This window comes from Cololabis saira, chromosome 16 (genome assembly GCF_033807715.1).
Source record: "Cololabis saira isolate AMF1-May2022 chromosome 16, fColSai1.1, whole genome shotgun sequence".
Lineage (NCBI taxonomy): Eukaryota > Metazoa > Chordata > Actinopteri > Beloniformes > Belonidae > Cololabis > Cololabis saira.
This window is the reverse complement of record NC_084602.1, coordinates 40,349,554-40,369,859: the sequence shown is the minus strand read 5'-3', so window position 1 is coordinate 40,369,859 and position 20,306 is coordinate 40,349,554. Positions and strand designations below refer to the sequence as shown.

General features: G+C 43.7%; 1 protein-coding gene across 1 annotated transcript in view; it reads right to left on the bottom strand.

Moving 5' to 3' along the window:
- The window catches only part of atp10d (ATPase phospholipid transporting 10D), a 97,052-nt gene that overhangs the window by 75,563 nt on the left and 1,183 nt on the right, over positions 1 to 20,306 (bottom strand). The window contains exons 2-3 of the mRNA XM_061744089.1: positions 14,793 to 15,193; positions 11,892 to 12,086 (exon numbers count right to left, since the gene is read on the bottom strand). Coding sequence (XP_061600073.1) covers positions 11,892 to 12,086; positions 14,793 to 15,073 — 476 coding nt within the window. The 5' untranslated portion in view covers positions 15,074 to 15,193. The remainder of the gene's footprint in view (positions 1 to 11,891; positions 12,087 to 14,792; positions 15,194 to 20,306) is intronic.

Here is a 20,306-nt window from a genome sequence, read left to right as displayed (position 1 = left end):
CGTCTCTGCAAACGTCAGTTACGTCTCTGCTAACGTCAGTTACGTCTCTGCTAACGTCAGTTACGTCTCTGCTAACGTCAGTTACATCTCTGCAAACGTCAGTTACGTCTCTGCTAACGTCAGTTACGTCTCTGCTAACGTCAGTTACGTCTCTGCTAACGTCAGTTACGTCTCTGCTAACGTCAGTTACGTCTCTGCTAACGTCAGTTACGTCTCTGCTAACGTCAGTTACGTCTCTGCAAACGTCAGTTACGTCTCTGCTAACGTCAGTTACGTCTCTGCTAACGTCAGTTACGTCTCTGCTAACGTCAGTTACGTCTCTGCTAACGTCAGTTACGTCTCTGCTAACGTCAGTTACGTCTCTGCTAACGTCAGTTACGTCTCTGCTAACGTCAGTTACGTCTCTGCTAACGTCAGTTACGTCTCTGCTAACGTCAGTTACGTCTCTGCAAACGTCAGTTACGTCTCTGCAAACGTCAGTTACGTCTCTGCTAACGTCAGTTACGTCTCTAACGTCAGTTACGTCTCTGCTAACGTCAGTTACGTCTCTGCTAACGTCAGTTACGTCTCTGCTAACGTCAGTTACGTCTCTGCTAACGACAGTTACGTCTCTAACGTCAGTTACGTCTCTGCAAACGTCAGTTACGTCTCTGCAAACGTCAGTTACGTCTCTGCTAACGTCAGTTACATCTCTAACGTCAGTTACGTCCCTGCAAACGTCAGTTACGTCTCTGCAAACGTCAGTTACGTCTCTGCTAACGTCAGTTACGTCTCTGCTAACGTCAGTTACGTCTCTGCTAACGTCAGTTACGTCTCTGCTAACGTCAGTTACGTCTCTGCTAACGTCAGTTACGTCTCTGCTAACGTCAGTTACGTCTCTGCTAACGTCAGTTACGTCTCTGCAAACGTCATTTACGTCTCTGCAAACGTCATTTACATCAGTTACGTCTCTGCTAACGTCAGTTACGTCTCTGCTAACGTCAGTTACGTCTCTGCAAACGTCAGTTACGTCTCTGCAAACGTCAGTTACGTCACTGCTAACGTCAGTTACGTCTCTGCTAACGTCAGTTACGTCTCTGCTAACGTCAGTTACGTCTCTGCAAACGTCAGTTACGTCTCTGCTAACGTCAGTTACGTCTCTGCTAACGTCAGTTACGTCTCTAACGTCAGTTACGTCTCTGCTAACGTCAGTTACGTCTCTGCTAACGTCAGTTACGTCTCTGCAAACGTCAGTTACGTCTCTGCTAACGTCAGTTACGTCTCTGCAAACGTCAGTTACGTCTCTGCTAACGTCAGTTACATCTCTGCAAACGTCAGTTACGTCTCTGCTAACGTCAGTTACGTCTCTGCAAACGTCAGTTACGTCTCTGCTAACGTCAGTTACGTCTCTAACGTCAGTTACGTCCCTGCAAACGTCAGTTACGTCTCTGCAAACGTCAGTTACGTCTCTGCAAACGTCAGTTACGTCTCTGCTAACGTCAGTTACGTCTCTGCTAATGTCAGTTACGTCTCTGCTAACGTCAGTTACGTCTCTGCAAACGTCAGTTACGTCTCTGCTAACGTCAGTTACGTCTCTGCTAACGTCAGTTACGTCTCTGCTAACGTCAGTTACGTCTCTGCTAACGTCAGTTACGTCTCTGCTAACGTCAGTTACGTCTCTGCAAACGTCAGTTACGTCTCTGCTAACGTCAGTTACGTCTCTGCTAACGTCAGTTACGTCTCTGCTAACGTCAGTTACGTCTCTGCTAACGTCAGTTACGTCTCTGCTAACGTCAGTTACGTCTCTAACGTCAGTTACGTCTCTGCTAACGTCAGTTACGTCTCTGCTAACGTCAGTTACATCTCTGCAAACGTCAGTTACATCTCTGCAAACGTCAGTTACGTCTCTGCTAACGTCAGTTACGTCTCTGCTAACGTCAGTTACGTCTCTGCTAACGTCAGTTACGTCTCTGCTAACGTCAGTTACGTCTCTGCTAACGTCAGTTACGTCTCTGCTAACGTCAGTTACGTCCCTGCAAACGTCAGTTACGTCTCTGCTAACGTCAGTTACGTCTCTGCTAACGTCAGTTACGTCCCTGCAAACGTCGGTTACGTCTCTGCTAACGTCAGTTACGTCTCTGCAAACGTCAGTTACGTCTCTGCTAACGTCAGTTACGTCTCTGCTAACGTCAGTTACGTCCCTGCAAACGTCAGTTACGTCTCTGCTAACGTCAGTTACGTCTCTGCTAACGTCAGTTACGTCCCTGCAAACGTCGGTTACGTCTCTGCTAACGTCAGTTACGTCTCTGCTAACGTCAGTTACGTCTCTGCTAACGTCAGTTACGTCTCTGCTAACGTCAGTTACGTCCCTGCAAACGTCAGTTACGTCTCTGCAAACGTCAGTTACGTCTCTGCTAACGTCAGTTACATCTCTGCAAACGTCAGTTACGTCTCTGCTAACGTCAGTTACGTCTCTGCTAACGTCAGTTACGTCTCTGCTAACGTCAGTTACGTCTCTGCAAACGTCAGTTACGTCTCTGCTAACGTCAGTTACGTCTCTGCTAACGTCAGTTACGTCTCTGCAAACGTCAGTTACGTCTCTGCTAACGTCAGTTACATCTCTAACGTCAGTTACGTCCCTGCAAACGTCAGTTACGTCTCTGCAAACGTCAGTTACGTCTCTGCTAACGTCAGTTACATCTCTGCAAACGTCAGTTACGTCTCTGCTAACGTCAGTTACGTCTCTGCAAACGTCAGTTACGTCTCTGCTAACGTCAGTTACGTCTCTGCAAACGTCAGTTACGTCTCTGCTAACGTCAGTTACGTCTCTAACGTCAGTTACGTCCCTGCAAACGTCAGTTACGTCTCTGCAAACGTCAGTTACGTCTCTGCAAACGTCAGTTACGTCTCTGCTAACGTCAGTTACGTCTCTGCAAACGTCAGTTACGTCTCTGCTAACGTCAGTTACGTCTCTGCTAACGTCAGTTACGTCTCTGCTAACGTCAGTTACGTCTCTGCAAACGTCAGTTACGTCTCTGCTAACGTCAGTTACGTCTCTGCTAACGTCAGTTACGTCTCTGCTAACGTCAGTTACGTCTCTGCTAACGTCAGTTACGTCTCTGCTAACGTCAGTTACGTCTCTGCTAACGTCAGTTACGTCTCTGCTAACGTCAGTTACGTCTCTGCTAACGTCAGTTACGTCTCTGCTAACGTCAGTTACGTCTCTGCTAACGTCAGTTACGTCTCTGCTAACGTCAGTTACGTCTCTGCTAACGTCAGTTACGTCTCTGCTAACGTCAGTTACGTCTCTGCTAACGTCAGTTACGTCTCTGCTAACGTCAGTTACGTCTCTAACGTCAGTTACGTCCCTGCAAACGTCAGTTACGTCTCTGCAAACGACAGTTACGTCTCTGCAAACGTCAGTTACGTCTCTGCTAACGTCAGTTACGTCTCTGCTAACGTCAGTTACGTCTCTGCTAACGTCAGTTACGTCTCTGCTAACGTCAGTTACGTCTCTGCTAACGTCAGTTACGTCTCTGCTAACGTCAGTTACGTCTCTGCTAACGTCAGTTACGTCTCTGCTAACGTCAGTTACGTCTCTGCTAACGTCAGTTACGTCTCTGCTAACGTCAGTTACGTCTCTGCTAACGTCAGTTACGTCTCTGCAAACGTCAGTTACGTCTCTGCTAACGTCAGTTACGTCTCTAACGTCAGTTACGTCCCTGCAAACGTCAGTTACGTCTCTGCAAACGTCAGTTACGTCTCTGCTAACGTCAGTTACATCTCTGCAAACGTCAGTTACGTCTCTGCTAACGTCAGTTACGTCTCTGCAAACGTCAGTTACGTCTCTAACGTCAGTTACGTCTCTGCAAACGTCAGTTACGTCTCTGCTAACGTCAGTTACGTCTCTAACGTCAGTTACGTCCCTGCAAACGTCAGTTACGTCTCTGCAAACGTCAGTTACGTCTCTGCTAACGTCAGTTACATCTCTGCAAACGTCAGTTACGTCTCTGCTAACGTCAGTTACGTCTCTGCTAACGTCAGTTACGTCTCTGCTAACGTCAGTTACGTCTCTAACGTCAGTTACGTCCCTGCGAACGTCAGTTACGTCTCTGCAAACGTCAGCTACGTCTCTGCTAACGTCAGTTACGTCTCTGCTAACGTAAGTTACATCTCTGCAAACGTCAGTTACGTCTCTGCTAACGTCAGTTACGTCTCTGCAAACGTCAGTTACGTCTCTGCTAACGTCAGTTACGTCTCTGCTAACGTCAGTTACGTCTCTGCTAACGTCAGTTACGTCTCTGCTAACGTCAGTTACGTCTCTGCTAACGTCAGTTACGTCTCTGCAAACGTCAGTTACGTCTCTGCTAACGTCAGTTACGTCTCTGCTAACGTCAGTTACGTCTCTGCTAACGTCAGTTACGTCTCTGCAAACGTCAGTTACGTCTCTGCTAACGTCAGTTACGTCTCTAACGTCAGTTACGTCCCTGCAAACGTCAGTTACGTCTCTGCAAACGTCAGTTACGTCTCTGCTAACGTCAGTTACATCTCTGCAAACGTCAGTTACGTCTCTGCTAACGTCAGTTAAGTCTCTGCAAACGTCAGTTGCGTCTCTAACGTCAGTTACGTCTCTGCAAACGTCAGTTACGTCTCTGCTAACGTCAGTTACGTCTCTAACGTCAGTTACGTCCCTGCAAACGTCAGTTACGTCTCTGCAAACGTCAGTTACGTCTCTGCTAACGTCAGTTACATCTCTGCAAACGTCAGTTACGTCTCTGCTAACGTCAGTTACGTCTCTGCTAACGTCAGTTACGTCTCTGCTAACGTCAGTTACGTCTCTGCTAACGTCAGTTACGTCTCTAACGTCAGTTACGTCCCTGCGAACGTCAGTTACGTCTCTGCAAACGTCAGCTACGTCTCTGCTAACGTCAGTTACGTCTCTGCTAACGTAAGTTACATCTCTGCAAACGTCAGTTACGTCTCTGCTAACGTCAGTTACGTCTCTGCAAACGTCAGTTACGTCTCTGCTAACGTCAGTTACGTCTCTGCTAACGTCAGTTACGTCTCTGCTGACGTCAGTTACGTCTCTGCTAACGTCAGTTACGTCTCTGCTAACGTCAGTTACGTCTCTGCTAACGTCAGTTACGTCTCTGCTGACGTCAGTTACGTCTCTGCTGACGTCAGTTACGTCTCTGCAGACGTCAGTTACGTCTCTGCTAACGTCAGTTACGTCTCTGCTAACGTCAGTTACGTCTCTGCAAACGTAAGTTACGTCTCTGCTAACGTCAGTTACGTCTCTGCTAACGTCAGTTACGTCTCTGCTAACGTCAGTTACGTCTCTGCTAACGTCAGTTACGTCTCTGCTAACGTCAGTTACGTCTCTGCTAACGTCAGTTACGTCTCTGCTAACGTCAGTTACGTCTCTGCTAACGTCAGTTACGTCTCTAACATCAGTTACGTCCCTGCAAACGTCAGTTACGTCTCTGCAAACGTCAGTTACGTCTCTGCAAACGTCAGTTACGTCTCTGCTAACGTCAGTTACGTCTCTGCTAACGTCAGTTACGTCTCTGCTAACGTCAGTTACGTCTCTGCTAACGTCAGTTACATCTCTGCTAACGTCAGTTACGTCTCTGCAAACGTCAGTTACGTCTCTGCTAACGTCAGTTACGTCTCTGCTAACGTCAGTTACGTCTCTGCTAACGTCAGTTACGTCTCTGCTAACGTCAGTTACGTCTCTGCTAACGTCAGTTACGTCTCTGCTAACGTCAGTTACGTCTCTGCTAACGTCAGTTACGTCTCTAACGTCAGTTACGTCCCTGCAAACGTCAGTTACGTCTCTGCAAACGTCAGTTACGTCTCTGCTAACGTCAGTTACATCTCTGCAAACGTCAGTTACGTCTCTGCTAACGTCAGTTACGTCTCTGCTAACGTCAGTTACGTCTCTGCTAACGTCAGTTACGTCTCTGCTAACGTCAGTTACGTCTCTGCTAACGTCAGTTACGTCCCTGCAAACGTCAGTTACGTCTCTGCAAACGTCAGTTACGTCTCTGCTAACGTCAGTTACGTCTCTGCAAACGTCAGTTACGTCTCTGCTAACGTCAGTTACGTCTCTGCTAACGTCAGTTACGTCTCTGCTAACGTCAGTTACGTCTCTGCTAACGTCAGTTACGTCTCTGCTAACGTCAGTTACGTCTCTGCTAACGTCAGTTACGTCCCTGCTAACGTCAGTTACGTCTCTGCTAACGTCAGTTACGTCTCTGCAAACGACAGTTACGTCTCTGCAAACGTCAGTTACGTCTCTGCTAACGTCAGTTACGTCTCTGCTAACGTCAGTTACGTCTCTGCAAACGTCAGTTACGTCTCTGCTAACGTCAGTTACGTCTCTGCTAACGTCAGTTACGTCTCTGCAAACGTCAGTTACGTCTCTGCTAACGTCAGTTACGTCTCTGCTAACGTCAGTTACGTCTCTGCTAACTGACGTTACGTTAGCAGAGACGTAACGTCAGTTACGTCTCTGCTAACGTCAGTTACGTCTCTGCTAACGTCAGTTACACCTCTGCTAACGTCAGTTACGTCTCTGCTAACGTCAGTTACGTCTCTGCTAACGTCAGTTACGTCCCTGCAAACGTCAGTTACGTCTCTGCAAACGTCAGTTACGTCTCTGCAAACGTCAGTTACGTCTCTGCAAACGTCAGTTACGTCTCTGCTAACGTCAGTTACGTCTCTGCTAACGTCAGTTACGTCTCTGCAAACGTCAGTTACGTCTCTGCTAACGTCAGTTACGTCTCTGCTAACGTCAGTTACGTCTCTGCTAACGTCAGTTACGTCTCTGCTAACGTCAGTTACGTCTCTGCTAACGTCAGTTACGTCTCTGCTAACGTCAGTTACACCTCTGCTAACGTCAGTTACGTCTCTGCTAACGTCAGTTACGTCTCTGCTAACGTCAGTTACGTCTCTGCTAACGTCAGTTACGTCTCTGCTAACGTCAGTTACGTCTCTGCTAACGTCAGTTACGTCTCTGCTAACGTCAGTTACGTCTCTGCTAACGTCAGTTACGTCTCTGCTAACGACAGTTACGTCTCTGCTAACGTCAGTTACGTCTCTGCTAACGTCAGTTACGTCTCTGCTAACGTCAGTTACGTCTCTGCTAACGTCAGTTACGTCTCTGCTAACGTCAGTTACGTCTCTGCTAACGTCAGTTACGTCTCTGCTAACGTCAGTTACGTCTCTGCTAACGTCAGTTACGTCTCTGCTAACGTCAGTTACGTCTCTGCTAACGTCAGTTACGTCTCTGCAAACGACAGTTACGTCTCTGCTAACGTCAGTTACGTCTCTGCTAACGTCAGTTACACCTCTGCTAACGTCAGTTACGTCTCTGCTAACGTCAGTTACGTCTCTGCTAACGTCAGTTACGTCTCTGCTAACGTCAGTTACGTCTCTGCTAACGTCAGTTACGCCTCTGCTAACGTCAGTTACGTCTCTGCTAACGTCAGTTACGTCTCTGCTAACGTCAGTTACGTCTCTGCAAACGACAGTTACGTCTCTGCTAACGTCAGTTACGTCTCTGCTAACGTCAGTTACGTCTCTGCTAACGTCAGTTACGTCTCTGCTAACGTCAGTTACGTCTCTGCAAACGACAGTTACGTCTCTGCTAACGTCAGTTACGTCTCTGCTAACGTCAGTTACGTCTCTGCTAACGTCAGTTACGTCTCTGCTAACGTCAGTTACGTCTCTGCTAACGTCAGTTACGTCTCTGCTAACGTCAGTTACGTCTCTGCTAACGTCAGTTACGTCTCTGCTAACGTCAGTTACACCTCTGCTAACGTCAGTTACGTCTCTGCTAACGTCAGTTACGTCTCTGCTAACGTCAGTTACGTCTCTGCAAACGACAGTTACGTCTCTGCAAACGTCAGTTACGTCTCTGCTAACGTCAGTTACGTCTCTGCTAACGTCAGTTACGTCTCTGCTAACTGACGTTACGTTAGCAGAGACGTAACGTCAGTTACGTCTCTGCTAACGTCAGTTACGTCTCTGCTAACGTCAGTTACACCTCTGCTAACGTCAGTTACGTCTCTGCTAACGTCAGTTACGTCTCTGCTAACGTCAGTTACGTCTCTGCTAACGTCAGTTACGTCTCTAACGTCAGTTACGTCCCTGCAAACGTCAGTTACGTCTCTGCAAACGTCAGTTACGTCTCTGCAAACGTCAGTTACGTCTCTGCAAACGTCAGTTACGTCTCTGCTAACGTCAGTTACGTCTCTGCTAACGTCAGTTACGTCTCTGCAAACGTCAGTTACGTCTCTGCTAACGTCAGTTACGTCTCTGCTAACGTCAGTTACGTCTCTGCTAACGTCAGTTACGTCTCTGCTAACGTCAGTTACGTCTCTGCTAACGTCAGTTACCCCTCTGCTAACGTCAGTTACGTCTCTGCTAACGTCAGTTACGTCTCTGCTAACGTCAGTTACGTCTCTGCTAACGTCAGTTACGTCTCTGCTAACGACAGTTACGTCTCTGCTAACGTCAGTTACGTCTCTGCTAACGTCAGTTACGTCTCTGCTAACGTCAGTTACGTCTCTGCTAACGTCAGTTACGTCTCTGCTAACGTCAGTTACGTCTCTGCTAACGTCAGTTACGTCTCTGCAAACGACAGTTACGTCTCTGCTAACGTCAGTTACGTCTCTGCTAACATCAGTTACGTCTCTGCTAACGTCAGTTACGTCTCTGCTAACGTCAGTTACGTCTCTGCTAACGTCAGTTACACCTCTGCTAACGTCAGTTACGTCTCTGCTAACGTCAGTTACGTCTCTGCAAACGACAGTTACGTCTCTGCTAACGTCAGTTACGTCTCTGCTAACGTCAGTTACGTCTCTGCTAACGTCAGTTACACCTCTGCTAACGTCAGTTACGTCTCTGCTAACGTCAGTTACGTCTCTGCTAACGTCAGTTACGTCTCTGCTAACGTCAGTTACGTCTCTGCTAACGTCAGTTACGTCTCTGCTAACGTCAGTTACGTCTCTGCTAACGTCAGTTACACCTCTGCTAACGTCAGTTACGTCTCTGCTAACGTCAGTTACGTCTCTGCTAACGTCAGTTACGTCTCTGCTAACGTCAGTTACGTCTCTGCTAACGTCAGTTACGTCTCTGCAAACGACAGTTACGTCTCTGCTAACGTCAGTTACGTCTCTGCTAACGTCAGTTACGTCTCTGCTAACGTCAGTTACGTCTCTGCTAACGTCAGTTACGTCTCTGCTAACGTCAGTTACGTCTCTGCTAACGTCAGTTACGTCTCTGCTAACGTCAGTTACGTCTCTGCTAACGTCAGTTACGTCTCTGCTAACGTCAGTTACGTCTCTGCAAACGACAGTTACGTCTCTGCTAACGTCAGTTACGTCTCTGCTAACGTCAGTTACGTCTCTGCTAACGTCAGTTACGTCTCTGCTAACGTCAGTTACGTCTCTGCTAACGTCAGTTACACCTCTGCTAACGTCAGTTACGTCTCTGCTAACGTCAGTTACGTCTCTGCTAACGTCTGTTACGTCTCTGCAAACGACAGTTACGTCTCTGCTAACGTCAGTTACGTCTCTGCTAACGTCCGTTACGTCTCTGCTAACGTCAGTTACGTCTCTGCTAACGTCAGTTACGTCTCTGCAAACGACAGTTACGTCTCTGCTAACGTCAGTTACGTCTCTGCTTACGTCAGTTACGTCTCTGCTAACGTCAGTTACGTCTCTGCTAACGTCAGTTACGTCTCTGCTAACGTCAGTTACACCTCTGCTAACGTCAGTTACGTCTCTGCTAACGTCAGTTACGTCTCTGCTAACGTCAGTTACGTCTCTGCTAACGTCAGTTACGTCTCTGCTAACGTCAGTTACGTCTCTGCAAACGACAGTTACGTCTCTGCTAACGTCAGTTACGTCTCTGCTAACGTCAGTTACGTCTCTGCTAACGTCAGTTACACCTCTGCTAACGTCAGTTACGTCTCTGCTAACGTCAGTTACGTCTCTGCTAACGTCAGTTACGTCTCTGCTAACGTCAGTTACGTCTCTGCTAACGTCAGTTACACCTCTGCTAACGTCAGTTACGTCTCTGCTAACGTCAGTTACGTCTCTGCTAACGTCAGTTACGTCTCTGCAAACGACAGTTACGTCTCTGCTAACGTCAGTTACGTCTCTGCTAACATCAGTTACGTCTCTGCTAACGTCAGTTACGTCTCTGCTAACGTCAGTTACGTCTCTGCTAACGTCAGTTACACCTCTGCTAACGTCAGTTACGTCTCTGCTAACGTCAGTTACGTCTCTGCAAACGTCAGTTACGTCTCTGCTAACGTCAGTTACGTCTCTGCAAACGTCAGTTACGTCTCTGCTAACGTCTGTTACGTCTCTGCAAACGACAGTTACGTCTCTGCTAACGTCAATTACGTCTCTGCTAACGTCAGTTACGTCTCTGCTAACGTCAGTTATGTCTCTGCTAACGTCAGTTACGTCTCTGCAAACGACAGTTACGTCTCTGCTAACGTCAGTTACGTCTCTGCTAACGTCAGTTACGTCTCTGCAAACGACAGTTACGTCTCTGCTAACATCAGGTGAAAAAGTGGGCAGGGAGGACTGAGTGAAGCATCATGGGTAGGAACTCCACCCTGGACCTGCTCCAGCCTGCATGGGCTCAAACACACGCCGCTAATCCCCCGCCCTACGGACTTCCCCACTGTCAACACACAGCTACCGCTGCAGGTGTTGCCACATTCAAGACATTCACCCACAACACTGCCGGGAACCAACAACATAATGTTTGTAGGAAGTTGTAAAACCGTTGCACAATCAGCTGGGGGTGATAACACGGCAACTTTCCCTTATGGACTTTCCCATAAAGTTATAATTATTTCAACAAGTTAAGTATCACATGGGGGTCCGGGGCATCAGACATAAACCCCCCCCCGCCGGACCAGCTGATGGGCCGCACCGCCCTCTAGAGGGAACAGAGTCTTTGTGCTGCCGTCATCGACTTCCTGCCTAAACCAACCACACGTGTTGCCGCGGGTCCCGTCGTCATGACAACGGAGGCAATTTCAAGGAGTTTCACTTCAGATTAAAACCTTGTGCAAAAATACTGTTTCAGTTTCTCGATTATCAGAGTGTATATTGTTCCAAAGGATGTAAAATCTTTAGAAAAGTTATGTTTATAAAGACATAAAAGTCAGAAATGAGAAAGAAGCAAGATACATTTCAATTTGCTATTTCTTTTTGTCAGGTATTTAAAAAACCTAACCGGTTCTTGTCCGACAAAAAGAACTAGCAAATTAAATTGTAAAGCCGTGGACAAAATTAACTTAATTAAACCACAGATCAATGGTTTAAATGTTTTAAATCCACTACAAAGTCTTCCTGCTCTTTTATTTTGAAAAGCTCTGAGATTGAACGTTCCTGCTCACTGATTGGTCCATGAGGAGGGAGAGAAAGTAGGAAGGTGAGATATTGTGAGGCGTTGCAGAATGCTGACGGAGCAGCAGAGAAGCAATATACAACTAATACCTTCATTAATTACTGTCATCGTGTAAACCCCACCCCAAAAGGGGGCGTGGCCACCGGTATTAGATGTTATATATTCAGATAATTTCCTCTGTTGTTTTCGTTGAACTTTAATGTCAGAGAGACGAGCGGTGAGATCTGCAGAGATCTGAGGGTTTCACTGTAGAGCCGAGTGTCGTCAGCGTAGTGAATGATCGGCTACATTACGGTCCAGACGGAGGACGTAAACAGAGAAGGAGAGGGGACCAAGGACCGGGCCTTGTGGTACGCCTACACCGGACCAAGCAACCGAGGAGCTGAAGTGATTCAGAGGGACTGAAAAGGTTCTGGTAGATCACTTAAACCTAAGAACCAAAGTCGACCGCTCAACTCCTGACGTTCACTCACCCACAGAACACCCGCGCCACGTTGTTGTTGATCTTCTTGTCGAACAGGTAGCGGCGATAATCCTCCAGCGCGTCCTTGATGCCGATGACGACCAGCACCACCACCAGGGGGATCATGGTGATCTCCTTCTCAAAGGCCTCCACCACCGGCACCCAGTTCAGCAGCGCCAGGAACAGGAAGTACAGGTTAGCAACCCTAAGGAGACGGAGCAGACGAGGGTGGAGAACCTCAGGGGGCAGGAACCAAACATCAGGGGGCAGGAACTAAACATCAGGGGGCAGGAACTAAACATCAGGGGGCAGGAACTAAACATCAGGGGGCAGGAACTACAACATCAGGGGGCAGGAACTAAACCTCAGGGGGCAGGAACTAAACATCAGGGGGCAGGAACTAAACATCAGGGGGCAGGAACTAAACATCAGGGGGCAGGAACTAAACATCAGGGGGGCCAAACCGGACGTTTGGAGCAATAAGCACCGACAAGCACCTTCAGGTCCGGCGGTAACCAGCTCCCCTGGGTTGATTCTCATGAAGCCAACCTAGCTATATTTTAGAAGATTTTAGAGACATACTCATAGTATTATTAGTATTTTTTATGTTTTTTAACTGATTTTGGAGTTGCAAATTCATTACCGTAATGCGTCCAAAGAAAAATGTCATGGTTTCAACACAATTTAGCATTATAAATATTCAAGCAAGTTCATAAAAATGAATATAAATGTGTTTAAAACTGTATAATTTAACAGATTAGGCTACTGGCTACTAGTGATGCACCGATTGTTCGGTAACCGAAATTGTTCGGCCGAAAATGGCAAAAAAACACTTTTGGTGTTCGGTGGAATAAGTGGGAAAAAAAACGAACAATTAATAACGGCGTTGTAAAATAAGGAAATAGACTGGCCGCTCCGTCCCGTAACGTTGCGCAACACAAACATAAATCGTTGGCCAACCAAAAACTAACCCCATAAGAATTTTACCAACATTCACCAGGAGGTGGAACCAAAACAACATAATGCTGGAAATTAAAAATGTTTCATTTTTTTATGTTCAATAAATATTTTCTACCTTGTAATTTTGTAAAAGATATTTTTCTTTGAAAAGCATGCCTATGTATTTGATTTATGCAATGGTGAAAAAATTGGCAAAATAAATGAAAAACTGCTGAAGAACCATGTTCGGTATTGTTCGGTATTCGGCCAAGTGTTTATTATTATTTTCGGTTTCGGTTTCGGCCACAAATTTTCATTTCGGTGCATCACTACTGGCTACTATGTATAAAAAAATATTTGACAAAAATGGAGTGTCCGAAAATGCAGCGTTCATTACCGTTGCACTGTGTTCACGACCCTCTCATAATCACAGTTTATTTAAATAAAGTTATTTTGACCTTTGACCCATGATGCACCACAAAGAAGAAAGGACAGAAGATGGCTACAAGGTAGGATTGTTTGACATATTTGTATGTTGTTAATTGTTAAGTTTATCCTTACATACTCCTATTTCCACACCATAGGTGAACATTGCCGTAATGTGTAATATTTCATGTTCTTGAAAAGTTATTGATTAGATAGTTTACTGTAAAGAAGGTATTAGGGAGCTCAAACTGTTGGTGAAATATTTTGGCTGAGTCCTCATGGCATTAGGGTTTCCACCTTTCAGAAATAGAAATAAGGGACGCCCTGATTTCCGCAGTGCAGGAGCCAAAAAAAAGCCCTAAAACTTCTAAACTGAATAAAAATGTGTTTATTTTATATGAAAAAACAAAATGCTTTGATTTAAAGTTTAAAATGCTTTAATAGCGTTGAACTTTCATGACTGTAGAGACAGACAACCATACTAGCAACTGAACTAGCCTCCTATGCTACGTATGTCCATATCAGCCCAGATGTAGAATATACATACAGGTGAAGAATATGGTGTAAAAGTTAATTTATTTCAATAATTCAACTTGAATATGGTGTAAAAGTTAATTTATTTCAATAGTTTAACTAGAATATGGTGTAAAAGTTAATTTATTTCAATAATTCAAATAGAATATGGTGTAAAAGTTAATTTATTTCAATAATTCAAATAGAATATGGTGTAAAAGTTAATTTATTTCAATAATTCAACTAGAATATGGTGTAAAAGTTAATTTATTTCAATAATTCAACTAGAATATGGTGTAAAAGTTAACTTATTTCAATAATTCAACTAGAATATGGTGTAAAAGTTAATTAATTTCAATAATTCAACTAGAATATGGTGTAAAAGTTTCTAATTTATTTTTTATTTTGGGTTTTCATAAACTGTGAGCCATAATCACCAAAATCATAACAAGTAAAGGCTTGAAATATTTCACTTTGCATGTAGTGGGAAATAATATATTTATTTCACCTTTAGTCAAATTTACTACGAATGACGTTTTGCAAGATATTCAAATTTTTCAACCTTCACCTGTATATTATGACATCAATAAATAAGAGCATAATATGTGTCCGTATTAGTTCAATACGGGACGAAACATTTCTTTCTCAAATAAAGGACAATTCCGTATTTTACGGGACGGGTGGCGACCCTACCTGGCATACTGCCATTTTAAGCTAGCTTAGGTAAATGTCATTCATTACCGTAATGTGTAGCTTTCATTACCGTGTAATGTAGAGGCCTGTTACGGTAATGAACAGTAAGATTACGGTGATGAACAGTTTCTTTTTTTCAATATAGCACAAGTTTATAATACATATAAACTTTATTTATAAATTGTATTGTTTATTACACAATAATTAAACTGTTTATTATTGTCTATATTGTTATGCTAACTTATGCTAACCTATATTCCTTAATATAAAGAGCAAAGGAAAGTGAATTTAAGGGCTGCATGGAGAGCTAGGGTGGAGAAACAGAAATAAGATTTAAAACCTGCGGAACTGCTGGAACAGGTTGACGGGGATGAAGGTCAGCAGGCTGTACTTGGTGGTCCGGATCCCGTTCCCCGGGTACTTCTTGGTCAGAACCTCCCACTGGGTTTGGTGTGGGCCGTACCGGGCGTAGACCGTCCTCCTCTTCCCCCCCGACCTCCGACCTGCGTCCACCGCTGCAGCTTTGCTGGGCGGCTCGTTGGGGTTGGAGTACCAGCCCCGGCCCGAGTCCGCGGCCAGAAGCTGCCGGCAGCGGTGCCGGACCCAGTGGAGGCGCTCCATCGGTGGGAGGTCGGAACCGGATCTTGGTGGACCTGGTCCTTGATAGACCCGGATCTTGGTGGATCCTGGTCCTCGGTGGACCCGGCTCCTCTGTGCTCCTCTCTGGACTCTCACAACATCCTAGAGAAGAAAAACAAACCACAACAGTGGCCACGGTTACGTGATGTTTTTTAATTCGGAATTAATTATTCTGAATTTAACTATTAATTAATAAATTAAACTAATTCAACTATTTTCCGCTTTTGATCGTTATACAGTCAGACAATTATCTCTGATGTTTTCATTTAACTTTAATGTCAGAGAGACGAGCGGTGAGATCTGCAGGATCTGAGGGTTTCACTGGAGAGTCGAGTGTCGTCAGCGTAGAGAATGATCGGTTACATTGACGGTTACATGATGTTTTTTAATTCGGAATTCATTATTCCAAATTAAATAATTCAGAATTAAACGATTTTCCTTGGAGTTTACATGGAAATAGTAATTCTAGTTTAGTTTTAGTTAGTTTAGTTTATTTAGCACATAACATAAAAAAAAGAACATTACACAAGTAAGTGCAGTTAAAAGAAACTGTGCAGGGAGGAGCGAGCAAGCCAGTAGGCTTATGAGGAGCCCCCTCCTAATAACATTTAACAAAATCCTTATGAGGATATAAAATCATAAAAATTGCATGTAGAACATGAATGAAAATAAAATAATAAAAAAAAAAAATAATAAAAAAAAAGATTAAAAAAAATTACTGTACACATGGTCATGAAAATATGAGTATTAAGCTGAACAAATGGCAACACAGAATATGAAGTGCAAAAGAACATTAAGAGCTTTCTTGACTACATTTTTGAATTAAATGTTCTCTTGAGCGACTTTTGAAAGTGGATAGGGACCTACAATTTTTTGCAATCTGGTACCAACTATTCCAGACTTTGACACCTCTGTATCTAAACAAAAATTGGCTTCTTGATTCCAGACATTTAGGCGGATGTAGGGCGAGGGCCTGCCGAGTTGAGTAGGAATGAATTTGAGAGTTTGTGGCAAAGTATGAACTAAAGTGCTCAGGAACATTACAACAAATAGTAATTCTGAATTGTGGTTTCCATGGAAACACGTTTGATGGTCTTTCTCCAATTCCTCTCCAGGTCTGGGGGTTGGGAAGGTTCTGATTGGATAGAAAGTTAAGTCTACCGGAAGAAAAACAAGAAAAAAGTCGTAATGTTGAGAAAAAAAATCGTAATTTTGAGAAAAAAGTTGAAATGTCGAAAAAAAAAGTCAAAATTTCGTGAATAAGGTTGAAATGATGTTTTTTCATTCTGAATTAATTATGTTGTAGTTGGTGAAATGTGGACCACGTCTGGCCGAACCGCAGCATCCCGATGGAACAGAGTTGGAAAACGCACTTTAATCATTTTTGTTTTCAAATTGTATTTGGGGATTTTATTGATCATTTATTCATTTTGTTGAATATTTGCGAATTTTATCTCAATTAGTCGTTAATTTAGTGTTATTTTTATGTGCGTCTCTTGAGGAAACTACCTTTTTGGCTGTCACCTCTTTCTGTCCGTCCTGGGTTTCCGTAGATCAGGTTAAGAACTGCTGCTGCGGTTTTTAACAGGTTTTCTTTGAGAAACCATCCATTTATGTTGGCATGTTTGGCGCATATTGTGTAGTTTAAATACCACTGACATTACGTGCTGTTTTGTACGGAAGAATATTAGGGCCACTTAAAAAAAATAAAAAGAATTCTGAGAAAAAAGTCAGAATTCTGACTTTTTTCTCAGAATTCTTTTTATTTTTTTAAGTGGCCCTAATATTCTTCCGTAGTTTTGTGTTGTTTTGATCATTAATATGCTTTTTGTGGATTTTTTGTTTTCGAGCCTTTTGTATAAGATTAGGTTAGATTCAACTTTATTGTCATAAAGTTGAATCTAATCTTATACAAAAGGCAATCTTATAAAAAAGTATAACGGCAGGCGGTGACGTGGTGTAAACCAGACGCTGCAGAGACTCTGAGTCACTTTCTCATTTTTATTTTACTTGTTCAGGAGCAGAAAGTGCAAACAAAGGGTCCAGAAGACTTTTTTAAATGTGTTTTTGTGTCTTCTGCAGGTACGTTTCCTTTGTCAAATGTAATTATTTTCTCTGTGTTTACCGCACATATACAGCGTTTTGTTCTGACCGTTATGTGTCACTGTTCCCATATAGGCTGTTATGGTTTGAGATTTATTAGTTAAAAACAAAGTGTTTTCCTGTCGGTTTTAATATCTTTTATTTAGTAAAGTGTAAGAGTGCATTTCTCTGCATTATAAAAGAAAATCAATTAAATAACACAGTGCTGTGTTGCATTGATGAGGGAGCAGAAAGTATGTGTTTTTGTGTTTTCTGCAGCAAATAAATGCAGGAAATAAACCCTGACTCGTGGTTTGTCACTCTTGATCCAAACCTGTTACACCGACACCCACGTCAGTCACGGTTTGGACCCTGGTGGTTCTGATCCGGGTCTCTACCGACCCGCCAAACCGGTAACCCTCCTCTGGGGACGGCTTTATTTACAGGTGACATACGTTCAGAGGAGGAAGAGGAGGAGGAGGAAGAGGAGGAAGAACGGTTGGACCGTTTTAAGTTCCCGGCAGTTCAGAGAAGCATTTAGTCGTTCATGGTTCCGGCCCGGTTACAGAACCTGAGGTCAGAAACTAGTCTTGATGAGGAACCTCTAGAGGAGGATCCTCTTTTTACAGCCGTCACTGGTGGGGAGGAGGAACAGGGGGCGAGGCTTAACGGGTGAAACCAGCAGGTCACATGATCACGATGTTATCAGCTGTTCTGGGGAAGAAGAGACGCGGCCGCGGCGAAGTGACAACAATCACAACAATCACAACAATCACAACAATCACAGCAACTTCCTGCAGACGAGTCCTGAGATTCACAGACGTCAAGTTTCACTTCCAATTAAAGCTGCAGCAGAGATGAACGGATGAACGGGCCCTCGTGCGTGCAAATTTCACCAATAAAAGGTCAAGGACTCAAAACTAAGTCTGATGACTCCACCATGACTCTTTAAGTCAAACCATTCAAAAAATATGGCAGAAAGGTGAAGGGGGGGGCGCGCTTTTTGGCGTCTAGCGTCACCACGGTAACACTTTTGACTGAGAAAAGTATTCCCATCGTCCCAGGATGGAGACGCACATTTTGATGTATAACACACCTGGGTGCACGTTACGGTTCGGGCGAAGAAACGGCCGAAGAAATGTCATAAATTGCGCCAAAATGACACGATTAATTCAAAATGGCCGACTTCCTGTTGGGTTTCGGCCATGGCTCCAAGAGACTTTTCTTTAAGTTGTAACATGATACAGGTGTGTAGCGATTTTCGTGCATGTACGTCAAACCGTATTGTGGGGCTTGAGGTACAAAGTTTTCTAGGGGGCGCTGTTGAGCCATTAGGTCACGACCATTAATACAAACCGTTAAATATCACATTTTTCGCATCAAAATGAGCATAGTTGAATATCATGATGAGACTAAAACATGTTGTAATACAACGCATCCCGGGTTTTTCAATGTTGTAATGATGTCTGTACGATAAACCGTTGCCTAGCAACAAGCATCCAAAATAAAATTGATTTTTTTTTTTTTCAGATTTACAAAAAGTTTACTAGCGGAGCAGGCGGGGGGGCAGAGGGGGCGGCCGGCCCGGGCCCACTGCTGCGTGGGGGCCCACGCCCAAGAGGAAAAAAAGTGTGCTGATAAAATAAGGAAAGTTGGACTGTATAACACTTGCGTTTATAAGGATAAAGTTGTTTAAAAAATAAAAATAAAAGAAATAGTCCCTTCTCCCCGTGTGTGTTTACTTTTATCCAGTTTTCCATCAGAGCCTTAAAGCAGCAAACTCCTGCTGAGTTTCAGCTGAAATGATTAATAACTATCTCCGTTCAGCATGGATGAGGCCGGACTACCAAACAATTCTGCTGGATGTAACCATCATTGTTAAACTGTCATAATGTTAATTATTTCTGATAACATTGTCATAATGCTGAATATGTGGCCTCCGACATCACTGGATGTCATTTGATTATTATCTGCTGAAACTAAACCCTCCAGGATGATTCATGACGTCAGCAGGTGAGACATCATGACGTCACGACCGCTCAGCGTTCTGAGGGACGGGATGTTTGCAGCAGCAGCAGCAGCAGAACAGGAGGTTCTGCAGAACACAAGGTTCTGCTGGTGGTTTTATCAGAGGTGACGCATGCGCAACAGCTGATCCTGCAATTCTCATCTCAAAGGTCCAATTTGGAGAAAAAGTGAAAATATAAGAAAATGCAGAAAGAACTGGACCATATTCCACTGGTCATGAAATCACTGCACCGCTGCTGGATCTACTGCCCTTACTGCCCTAACAACTGCTGCTTTTTATTATTATTTTACCTCTTTTCTTATCATTTTACTTGTTATTTAAGCGTACTCTTAAATTAAATACTTTTTGAAAACCGCGCAAAGTTATGGATAATCCCTGAATGAAGGCGTTGTGACGTAGAATTCACAGCATGAATCGTCACAGATTACTTTTGTAAAACTGTATTTGACCCGCTCTTTTCCCTAAAGCCATAATTGCCCTGATCAATATGTGAATGTCTTCATTACTGTTTTTTTACCGTGCAATACTTTTTCCCGGCCTATATGTGCAATTAAAAAATATTCCACCACATGTGTAGTTATTTTATTATCTGTAGATAGAAATTGCACCTTAACCTTTTTAGATTTTTTATTTTATTTCTTATCTGTTTGCACTGGATAGGTGATGCTGCTTTTAATCTCACTGTACCCATGAATAATGACAATAAAAGTATTCTATCTATTCTTTGTACGTTTTGACCGTATAGAAACGTAATTCCTGCCATTGTAAGAATGAGATGAACCTGCTGGATCTACTGCCCTTACTTTTTAACAACTGTTGCTTTTTATTATTTTACCTCTTTTCTTATCATTTGATTTCATTTTATTTTTTAATTGTGTCTTGAATGTTGATGTAAAGCACTTTAATCACCTTGTGTTGAATAATAATAAACTTTTTAAATTTAAGTTTAAGATTAAGATTCCCAGAATATTCTAATTTTTTGAGATAGGATATTTGAGTTTTCTTAAACTGTAAACCATGATCAGCAATATTAAAATAATAAAAGGCTTGTAATATTTCAGTTGATTTGTAATGAATCCAGAATGTATGACATTTTTGTTTTTT